At 40.2% G+C, this 12,091-nt stretch overlaps 1 protein-coding gene across 3 annotated transcripts in view; it reads left to right on the top strand.

Moving 5' to 3' along the window:
• The window catches only part of AMN1 (antagonist of mitotic exit network 1 homolog), a 104,920-nt gene that overhangs the window by 29,701 nt on the left and 63,128 nt on the right, over nt 1-12,091 (top strand). For 2 of the 3 annotated variants that reach the window (XM_059185707.1, XM_059185708.1), the window contains exon 4: nt 11,578-11,766. In XM_059185707.1, the coding sequence (XP_059041690.1) occupies nt 11,729-11,766 (38 nt within the window). In that variant the 5' untranslated portion in view covers nt 11,578-11,728. The remainder of the gene's footprint in view (nt 1-11,577; nt 11,767-12,091) is intronic. The other variant, XM_059185709.1, reaches the window with a different exon arrangement.

The following is a 12,091-nucleotide window of genomic DNA, read 5'->3' on the forward strand; positions in this document are numbered from 1 at the left end:
CCATAATAGCCAAACTGTGGAAAGAGCACAGATGTCTTTTGAAAGATGAATGGATAAAGAAGATGTGTGTGTATGTGTGTGTGTATATGAACACATACACATATACATACACACAATGAAATATTAGTCATCCGTCAGAAAGGATGAATACTTACCATTTACATGGACATTGATGGAACTGGAGGGGATTGTGCTGAGTGAAATAAATCAACTAGAGAAGGACAATTATATGGTTTGACTCATATGTGGGAATATAAGAAACAGAGTAGATGATCATAAGGGAAGGAAGGGAAAACTGAATGGGAAGACATCAGAGAAGGGGAAAAAAATCACGAGAGACTCTTAAATATGGGAAACAAACTCAAAGTTGCTGGAGGGGAGGTGGGTGGGAGGATGGGGTAACTGGGTGATAGGCATTAAGGAGGTAATGTGATGTGATGAGCATTGGGTGTTATACACAACTGATAAACTATTGAACACTACATTTGCCACATGTTGGCTAGCTGAATTTAAATTAAAAAAAAAAAAAGATGTGAGAAAAAACAGATTTTCCTTGCCTATACCTTGGTTGGAAGATATATTGCTTAGAACTGTAGGGTCATCTTACAAGCATGAGAAGAAATCTTGAGAATCACAGAGATGCTGAGTTGGAGTCAGGATGTCATTGAGCCACTGAGTAACCAACCATGGAACAATCCTACTCTGACTTTTCCTATGAGATAAAAATCTTAATGCTAAAGGCATTTTGAGTTGGGTTTTCAGCCAAATATATCCTACCTAATAACCTGTTACATTGCCCTCTTTTATTTTCTCGGCACTTAACATTCTGTGTAATATCTTGTTTGTTTATTGCTTTGTCTCCATCAATTAGAACATAAGCTCTTTAACATCAGGAGCTTCTCTTATTTGCTACTGTACCTAAAGCATCTTTAATGGTACCTAGTATCCAGTCAAGAGCCAATAATTATTAGTTAAACATGAATGAATGAACAATACCTTGATTTCTCTCTTTCCCTCACTTCTAATCCTTCAGCAAGTCTATTGTTCAACCTTCAAAATATATCCAAATTTGACTACTCTGACCATCCCTGGGGTTATCATCAGTAAGTGTCCTGGTTGGAAATGTCTCACCCTCCTGTTTACCTAGTAATCTCTTTACTCCTCTTCCTGTTTTCATTGATCCCATGTTTATTGAGGTACATGCAGGGCACTGGGCTACTCTCATGAACCCATAGTCTAGTCGGAGAATTGATAGAGGGATACTGACACAGGTCATTACTGCATAAGAAATAGGAGATACAAAGGTGGGTATGGTGGTCTGGGCAGCTGGAAACCTGCAGTCCTCACTCCAGTTGCACAGAAGACTAGGCAGAAGACAAGGAGCCCCTGTGTTCTGTGCAGGGGTGGAGATGGGGTTTAGTATTAGGTTGGGAGCATTTCCTTATATATATAAGGAAAGGTCAGGCAGATACTTGCAAATGTTCTTTGCCTCAGATGACATTATAAACAAAAATAACCCTTCCCAGGCTGTCACCTACGCTTCTGACTTACTGGCTGTAAAATGGAAATTCCAATGAACTTCTTCTTGGATTCAATTACTTTGGTAGAACAGCTCATCGAACTCAGGAAAAATTTTTACTTACTAGATTACCAATTTATCATAAAAGAATATAACTCAGAACTGCCGGATGTAAGAAACACCGAGCGTTAAGTTTTGGGAGAAGGAACATGGAGCTTACATGTTCTCTCTCGGTGCACCACCCTCCCCAAATCTTCATGTGTTCACCAATCCAGAAGCTCTCCAAACCTATTCTTTTGAGTTTTTATGGAGGTATCACAAGCAGGCACAGTTGACTAAATCGTTAGCTATTGGTGATTGATTTAACCTCCAGCCCCTCTTCCTCTCCCCAGAGGGAGGGGACACTGGAAGTTTCAATCTTCTAATCAGGTTAGTTCCCCTGGCAACCAGCCTCCTCTTTAGGGGTTTTCCAAAAGTCAATGCATTAACATAAATTCAGGTGTCGTTGAAAGGGGCATGTTATGAATAATATGCCGTATTCCTTTCACCTTTAAGGCTCTGGAGCTATTTCAGGAACCAAGGACAAAAAACCAAATACTATAACAAAAGATGTTCCTATTGATCTTAGGACAATTTCAAGAGTTTTAAGAGCTCAATACCAGAAACAAGATGAAGACCAAAACATAAATGTATACATATGTGTGTGTATAAATAATTATAAATCAAACATATTATTTTACACATATAAAATACATGTAAACATATGTATTTTATTATACACCTATATCAAATATATAAATATACATATTTTTTTATTATTATAAATCACAATACTACACTCACCTTGGGCAAAAATAAGGGTTCAGACTCTGAGGTTAGAGCTCAAGCTCTTAGACACATGTAGGCTCCATGGTTCTGAGATCATCACCACCATGACAGCAACCCAGGATTGCAACTTTCAGAGTCCCAGGCCTAAGGGCCCTATGGATGCATTTGCTGCTTACTACCATCATAGTTCTCCTTCCCTGGGGGCTCCTTCCACCTGCTCCTTATGTCCTTTCAACTTTATCAAGCACATTTTTTGCTTCAGAACCTTTCTCTTCCATCTCCAGAGCTCTGCATGGGTTAGCTCCTTTAATCTTCCAAGTCTGTTAAGTTAATTAAACAAGGAGGCCATTGGATTGAGGTGGCTCTAATGCCATAGTGGCCAACATGTACAAACCAGAGTCTAAGCCTGGAAATGCCTCAAGGTTCTAATATCAAAACACTAAGGATAACCAATCACAAAAAACCAACTAGACTTTAATATATAGCCAACCAAACAATTTCCTTTCTCTTTTTCTGCACTTTGTCCCCAGAAGTCTTTCCCCTGAATTCTACTGGTTCAGCACTCATAACTACATTTGGTTTGACAGCGCCTAATTCCAATCAATTTTTGCTCAAATAAACTTAAAAATTTCAATATCCCTTAGTTTATCTTTTAACAGATCTTAACAAAAATGTTACAGCCTTAAAGATACCTTCCTTGGGGCACCTGTGTGTCTCAGTTGGTTAAGCATCTGACTTTGATTCGTGTCATTATCCCAGGATCCTGAGATCAAGTCCCGCATCAGGCTCCCTGCTTAGTGAGGAGTCTGCTTCTTCTTCTCTCTCTCTGTCCCTCTGCCCCTCCCCCACCACTCATGTTCTTGCTCTCTCTCAAATAAATAAATAAAATCTTAAAAAAAGACAAAAAGATACCTTCCTTGACCACCAAAGCAAAATGAATCCCTCTATTTCTGTCTCTCCCTCTCCTTCTTCCTTTCTCTCTAGTACCCTTTGGTCCCCCATCCTATCTTGTTTTTTATAGTTCTTATCTCCACATATTTTTTTGTTTGTGTACTTGTTTTCTTGCTTTCACACTAAAATATAAACTCCAAGAGGACATATTTGTTTACTGATTTATCCTGCCTGGCACGTAATTGGCATTAAACACTTAGTTGAATAACTGTTATTAATGGCTTTCTAAAGTCTATCCAATGGAAATACCAGGAATTTGATTCCACTGAAAATGATCAATAAATGTGAGTTAGGAATTGCAGAACTTTATAAAAATAAAAATAACCAATGAAATTAACTAGAAAAAGACAGGGCTTATGCTGTCATTGCCCAGGCTCTCAGAATCTCAATAAAGACCACAATTTCCATCCTTTTCAGTTATAAAACTATAATAATTATTACTTTAGCTCAGACTGACTTATTACTCATTAATTTTTCAAAATGTTCATGATATTTAATTATCTTATCTAAAAAGCAATGACTTATAAACTGGCTATTTTCCACTCTATCTTTCCCAACTTTGGGCTTTAAAAGACTGACTAAATTCTGGGTGGGTTAAAACTATAAGCAGAAGCACCAGGAGATCAAAAGGGGTATGGAGAATAGGGTTAGAATATTTATTCTTCCAGGATCCCTCCCAGCTGGGTTGTCACAGGTGGACAATGTCCTTTTACTGACCCAAAAGCCATAGGTCCTTCTAGGTGACCTCACCTATGGCCACTCTCTCCTGGTTTTGGTAAACCAGGAAAGGTAAACCAGGGAGGAAAGTCCCTCCCTGACTTTCAGGACTAGGAGAGGTAAGGGCTTCCTGCTATTGCTAGTATAAGGGTATTAAACCACCCTTAACTCTGCTTTGCCTTAATTCCGGTCATACCTTTATGAACAGTTTATTTATTAATACTTCCTTGCCTGACCTGTTTGAACTTGCCCAGCTGTTTCCTGCAAGGATCCTGAGTCATACATTTTATGCCTCAAATTAAATCAAGGGCTAAGTCAATGGAAAATTTTAACAATGCCCAAGAATTCATAAGCATGGGCACTGTTGTTTCCAATTTGGAGTAAGATATGATATGAAATATAAAAAGAAATTAAATAAAAAGAACATGTGTTATTTTTCACATTGGCATGAATTAAGGACATTCCCACTTGGAAATAACCCATACATGGTAGGATAAAAAAGTAGTCACTCATTTGGCTTCTCTGTATTCTGTTTGTTTTCAGCCCCCTTCAGATTTATAACCTAAAGATCAGGTTTAGAAAATGTACTGGACATGGGATTGGCAAATATATTCTAGTCCCACCTTTGTTCAGAAATTGAGAAATCAGTCAACTTTTCTGAAACACAGTGGCCTGAACTGCAAAATTAAGTTGTTGAAATAAATTATAGCTAAGATATCCATTAGTTTTAAATCTCTGAAAACTGTCAAGAACTATCAAGAGTTTTTATTTTAAAGGTGGTAGGGGCAACAATATAGGATTATTTAAGAACCCAGCTCTGCAGCCTAATTGTTTGGCTTCAAATCCCAGCTCTACCACTGACTAGCACATGAAATTGGGCATGTTTCTTAATCTCTTTGGGCCTCAGTTTCCTTGTCTGGAAAATGAGTATGATAACAATACAAATATCTACATGAGGGTTTCTTTGAGGGTGAAATGAGTTAGAACTTGTAAAATACTCACTGTGTGCAAGGCATTATTCTAACCCCTCAATAAGTGTTACAGAAAATTTTCCACAATTTACTGATCTAGGAGGTTTTATTCAGCAATTCCTAAATGGGGCAACATCTCATCTAGCAGATAGAAAAGAGCTCTACAAAGCTGTTCAAGACAAGAAATGTTTACAGACCAAAGTGAGATGGAACAAGGAAGTTATACTTGGCATTTGCTGATTGGTTAAAGGGCTACTTCCCTTATATGGAGGAAAGGAGAGTCTTAGAGCCAGGTCAGATAACTTGTGCTGGTCAGGCAAGCACTGATTGGTTGGCCAAGACCCACTTTTTCTGGGAAGGGTAAGCATAGAACTTAAAATTCCAGTTTGCTGATGTGGGATTAGCATAAGTGGTGCCATCTTGGACCTAGTCTAGACACTAACAATACCCAACTGAAATGATTTGGGGTTAGTAGTAAATAATAATGTATAGGTTATACTGAGCTGAAAATTAACATTAGATGAGCCATTCCTGGGGCACCTGGGTGGCTCAGTTGGTTAAGCTTCTGACTCTTGATTTTGGCTCAGGTCATGATCTTGGGGTCCTGGGGTCAAGCCTGGTGTTAGGCTCCATGTTCAGCAGAGAGTCTGCTTGGGATTCTCTCTCTCTCTCTCACCCTCTGCTTCCAGCCCCCTGCTTAATCATGTGTACTCTTGCTCTCTCTCTCTCAAATAAATAAATAAATCTTAAAAAGAAGAAGAGCAATTACTATTTGAATCTATATTTTGATTTAAGTAGTATGCTTAAGTATGCTTATATTTAAGCAGTATAGTTTAAAAGTGAAGAACCTAACTTATAGCCTGTTCTTACATTTTGAGATATGACGTGTAAAGATGATTTGAACAATTTATTGCTATTTAATTGTGTGTACATGCATTCTTTCTTTTTTTATTATGTTATGTTAATCACCATATAGTACAACATTAGTTTTTGATGTAGTGTTCCATGATTCATTATTTACATGTAACACCCAGCGCTCCATGAAATCCATGCCCTCCTTGATACCCATTACTGGGCTTACACATCCTGCACCCCCCCCCTTTTTTTTTTAAAGATTTTATTTATTTATTTGATGGGGGCGATCACAAGAAGGTAGAGAGGCAGGCGGAGGTGGGGAGGGAAGCAGGCTCTCTGCTGAGCAAAGAGCAGACGCGGGGCTTGATTCCAGGACCCTGAGACCATGACCTGAGACGAAGGCAGATGTTTAATCACTGAGCCACCCAGGTGCCCCCCTCACCCCTTTTAAACCTTCAGTTTGTTTCCCGGAGTCCATAGTCTCTCATGGTTCATCTCCCTCCCTGATTTCCCCCCCCTTCATTTTTCCCTTCCTTCTCCTAATGTCCTCCATGCTGTTCCTTATGTTCCAAATAAGTAAAACCATACAATAATTGACTTTCTCTACTTGACTTATCTCACTCAGCATAATTTCCTCCAGTCCTGTCCATGTTGGTACAAAAGTTGGGTATTCATTCTTTCTGATGGTAAACACATACATTCTTAACAAATGACCCAATATTCATTACATACATACATACACACATACACAGTTGACCTAGGGGCCTGACCCCCCTACACAGTCGAAAATCCACATAAAACTTTTGACTCCTCCAAAACTTAATTTTTCATAGTCTACTATTAAGGAAGCCTTACCAAACATAAAGTCAACACATATTTTGTATGTTATATATATTTCACACTATTTTCTTACAATAAAGTAAGCTAGAGAGAAGAAAATATTAAGAAAATCATGAGAAAATACATTTGCAGTACTGTACAAAAAGAAATTCCATATAAGTAGACCTGCACAGCTCAAACCTATGTTGTTCAAGGGTCAACTGTGTGTGTGTATATATGTGCACATATCTGTAGACACTTATTATGTATTTTTCTACATGTACACAAACACACTAGGGATAAATAGCATGATTTAAGGTAACTAATGGTGCTTATTATTCCTATATAACCTGCCCAGAAAAACAAATCACAAGTTTTCTTTATATGGTAGCTAGGACAGAAAATGGAGGAAGTTCTGAGCTAAAGGAAACTACAATAAAGTGGGCACAGCAAAGAGGGGAGAATGGGAACATGACATCTTGCTCTTAGCCTAGCGCTGTCCACAAATCACTTACCATGCACCAGTCAAGACTTTAATAACCTTGCATTCCAAGATAAACCATGAATAACAGGAACCTCCTAAAAGCATTGACTAACAGGAAATCCTGAAAGCTTTGCTTCATGAGATAAGCCACAAAAATAAGAACATCCTGTTTTCCTTACAAAAAGACAGGAACATCTTATTCTTATCCAATCTAAATGGTCAGCTGCCATATCTGAGCTATAAATATCTGCCATATTATCAGAGCTATAAATTCCTCCTCTTCCATGGGATGAGCCACTACTTCTGAACTGCTAGTGAAAATGTTTTCTGAAAAGGCAACACAGGTAAAGGGGATAAAGAGGTATAAACCCGCAGTTGTAAAAGAAATAAGCCACAGGGATGAAAAGTACTGTATAGGGAATATAGTCGATAATATTATAATGACTCAGTATGGTGACTGATGGTAACTTAACTTCATCATAATGAGCATTTCATAATGAATATAACTGTTGAAACACCATGTTGTACACCAGAAACTTATATACTATGTCAACTGTACTTCAGTTATTTTTTTTAAAGTTTCCCTGTGTTCACATTTGTCTCTGTATCTTATTTTAACAAAGAGCTATTGAATAGTCAGTAGTAGTAGTAGTAGTAATAGGATTTCCTTGGGAATTCCTGCATATACCAAGGCCAGCTTCATGGGTGGACCACTGGTGCAGTTGTACAGGTTCCTACCTTGGCTTACTGTTCTGCTTTACCATCTTGAAAAACCTAGTAACTTTCTGAAAGGGGGCTTTGCGAGTTATACTGATGATCTTAGATGTACCATAAACCTCTCTCCTGAGCACTCAAATAAAGTAGAAACAGCATTGTCTTTGGAGTCTGACAGACCTACTTACTTAGGTCTTACTTACTCACTGTCATCTATAAAATAGCATAGCTCAGACTTGATTGATGACTACATGAGATCATGTAATCATATGTTTTATACCTAGATGGTCCATAAATAACAGTTCTGAGTTATTCCACTTTACCTTCTATAAAGGAGAGCTATACCCTTTTACAATCTCCTTTTCTCAGCATAAGTCTTAATAGAAGCAGCAAGTCATGTGAATAAGAACATATGGTAAATGAGAGTTGGGCTACTTGTGTGTTCATTTCCTTACTTACCATTCATTCCTCCCATTAGAATCAGACTACATCCTCCATCACCACCTCAAAGAGCCTTGATGACCTTCTTCTGGCTAAACCACCTTTAAGTGTTATCTCACTTGATTTCTCTTCAGCATGTGACAATTTGGGTTATGTTTGTCTTCTGTAGCACCCCACTATTTTTTTCTCTACCTCTTTGGCTGTTCCTTCTCAGTGTCCATCGCCGTCAATTGCTATTCTCAGCTACCTTTCCAAGGACTTGTTCTCACTTAAGGTACATCTGATCCACTCACTCTCTAAAATAAATAAATAAACCTTTGAAAAAAAAAAAAAGTTCTAAGAATTGTGATACTATGTATGCATCTTTGACCTTTAAAATAATTGGCTAAAGGGGCACCTGGGTGCCCCTCAGTCAGTTAAGTGGTTGCCTTCAGCTTATGTCATGATCCCAGAACCCTGGGATTGAGCCCCATGTCAGGCTCTCTGCTAAGCAGAGAGAGAGCCTGTTTCTCCCTCTCACTCTGCCTGCTTGTGCTTTCACTCTGTCAAATAAATGAACAAAATATTAAAAAATACACAAAAATTTTAAAAATACGATAATTGGCTAGAAATAACTAGGACTTTGTTATCTTACCTCATTATATAATTATTTTCTTAAAAGAAAAAAAAAACCCAGCTGTGATGACTTTTCCTTTGACTAATGAGAAGAATTATGGCACCCTGAACATCTCATAATAATGAGCAATGGCCTGCATTTTCCTAGTCTTGAAGAAGCAAGTAATCAGTGGGAAGACCCAGATGGACAGCTGTGCAGACTCAACAGATAGGAAGGACCATAAAGTCCTGTTAGGGCCAATTTAACGTTAAAACCTGTTAAACGCCTAGGGCCTGCCTGGGCCTACTTAGCCATAGTGACTCCATGTTGCCTAGGTAGCCATTTTGTTGTTTAATAAATGCCTCAGCTGTTATTGATACTGGTTCCGGGTAACCGTTGCTAAAATACATACCTAAAACAAGGCCATTTTGTTGTTTAAGAAACGCCTCAGCAGTTACTAGTATCGGTTCCGGGTAACCGTTACTAAAACACACAAGTCGGAGACATCCAATGAGCCAAAGCCACATATGTAGATGTCTGTGGTGTGCCCTATAAAACTAGCCTGTGAGATCAAGGGATGGTTGCTCTCTTTGGGGGTGGTCCTGGCCGGTCAGTCTGACTTCTAACGATTGGCATAGAATCAAGCTTTACATAACTTTCACTTTGTCTCAGCCTCGTTCCCTGAGCTGGTCAGTCTAACTTCTAATGCTTGGCATAGAATAAGGCTTTGCATAACTTTCACTTTGTCTCAGTCTTGTTCCTTTGACAATGGACCCAACAGTCCTACCCTCATCTACTCTATCAAGCTTTCTTTTTCACCTGGTATTCCAAGGTCTACATGGCTCTCAGAATAGCAGAGGATTCTTCAAAAAAAAAAAAAAAATACTGTATTAATAAGTAAATGCACATATTTTCACTGCTATTCAAGCTCTTCTTTAAAATCAAATTAGCACAATTTTCAGACTTATAGCTCCATGCCTCTATTGTCCATAGATACTGCAAAAGCCACATGTTCAACATTTAAATATTCTCCTCCTCTCTTCAAAAAACTCCTGTGATCCTCTCAGCTTAATAAATCGCACCACCATATGCCACCCATTCTCAGAATCCAAAGCCTAAAAATTCATCTCGACTCTTCACTTTCCCTCATCCCCACCAATCTCTAAATCCTATCAGTTCAACTTCCATTACCTCTTGAATCTGTCCATTCCAGTGCTACTACTATCAGCTCAGGCTATCATCAAAGTACTCCTATCTAGTCTCTACCTGTGACCTCTAGAGTTCTTTTAACACTTCACAGCCAGAGTTCTTTCTAAAACTCATTGACCTATGCATGCCCTGTCCCTGCTTAAAAACTACCTATGACTCCACCCGAAGTCTCCAGACTATGCCTGAATTGTTCAACATAACACAGCTCATCAGGCCCCATTTGGGCTTTCTGGTCAGAAGAGAGCATACCACCAGCCAGCCAAATCTAGCCCATTGCCCATTTTTGTACTTTGCTACGTAAGGCTTTCAGTTTTAAATGGTTGAAAAAACAATATATAAAATTTCATGCTAGTGAAAACTACATGAAATTCAAACTTCAGTGTCCCTAAGAAAACTTTATTAGAACACAGCTCCACTCATTCGTACTGCCTATGGTTTCTTTTGAGCTACAAGTTAGAGTAGCTCTGACCAAGGCAGTATGGCCTAAAAAAACTCTACAATCTTTACTGTCTGGCCCTTTATAGAAAAAGTTTGCCAACTCCTGCTCTACAATCATCTCTCACCACTCCCCCCATTGCAGCCACCTCCCTGAACTGTCTGCAGTCCTTAACAGCCCGCAGTTCTTTCTGTGAACTGCTCCCCCTACTCCTCGCTGGGTGCTCGCATATAACTTCATCTAAACATTTAACAGTTATTCTAATTGTCCTACTACTGGTCTGTTGCATGTGTTCACCACTGAATCCTCAGCACCAGCTCTATCTCCACTCTCCTTCAGTGCTTGATTTATGTGTATTGCCTTGAGTAAGCAGCATCCTGAGAAGATGAACAAAACTGGGGTCCAACTTTCAGCAGCTCACAAAAGGAAGAGAGACACATAAACAACAAATTAATCCTCAAGGAAGAATGGAAAAACTCAAAAAATAGCCGGTACTCTGCGGCATAACCAAAATGAAATAGTTCGACCTGGGAAATGGTGTCCCTTCTTTAGAATCCTGATTTGAACAGATGCCCCTCCACCATGATGAAATTCTTACTGAGCTTTTTTGCGGGCATGTAGTATCCTCATCTATAAAATAAGGCTAAAAAATCCCGACTTCACAGGATTAAATGAACGTAGTTAATTGAGAGCACGTACTGAAGTACGTGCTTCAGAGAAAATGCTGGGTAAACAGTGGTCACTCCTGGTTGCTCTAAAACGCTCCGTTTCACGTTAACGGAGTCCACTTCCAAGGGAGTCTCCAGTATGTGGAGACGCCAAATGCTTGGACCAGCATCAAGTACTGGAAAAGCAGGGCTTCTATGTAGAGCGCCACTGGAGGTGTGCCGGGTTAAGCTGCGCGCGGGGCTTGAACTCCAGGGAAAACGCCTGTAAACGGAGTCCGCGAGGTGGAAAAACTACAACTCCCGTCGTGCCTCACCAAGTTTAGGGCTACTCTACATTTTATCACCTCCCTTCTCTTCTTTCCCCCTGTAGTCCCGAGCGTGGCAGCGTCCCGGTCACCGGAAGAAGCCGTGTGACGTCACGAGGGCCTACGCGTCGCGCGGGGGGCAGGAGTTGACGGACGGTCTCTGGCTACGTTTGGGCGGCCCTGGGACCACGGAAGAGGCTCTCCTGGGCGGCCGCGATGCCTAGCTCGCGGCGGGTCAGTCAGCTTCTGGATCTGTGAGTCCACCCGGTCCCCGCCTCCCCTTCGCCCCGCCCCAGCGGAGCCCTGTGCTCCCTCTCTCTCCCCGCCCCCTTCCCATCTCTGGACCTCTGAAGAGGTCCTGCTGGTGTTTCTGTTTCTGAGTTCCTGATTTATTGTCTCCTCGTAGACGACAGTTGTGCCAAGTGGGCTGCTAGGCAGGTTTGCCCCTCTGTCCGCCCGGGGCGCCCCCAGATTGGTGTCCGAAATTTCAGTCAGCCTTGACAACTCGATGCCCCGGCAATTCCTGGCCGTGGCCTGTTTCTGACGGGAGCTGAAAGCCTCGGTAGATCAAAACAAAAT

The sequence above is a fragment of the Mustela lutreola genome, chromosome 8 (genome assembly GCF_030435805.1).
Source record: "Mustela lutreola isolate mMusLut2 chromosome 8, mMusLut2.pri, whole genome shotgun sequence".
Taxonomy (NCBI): Eukaryota; Metazoa; Chordata; class Mammalia; order Carnivora; family Mustelidae; genus Mustela; species Mustela lutreola.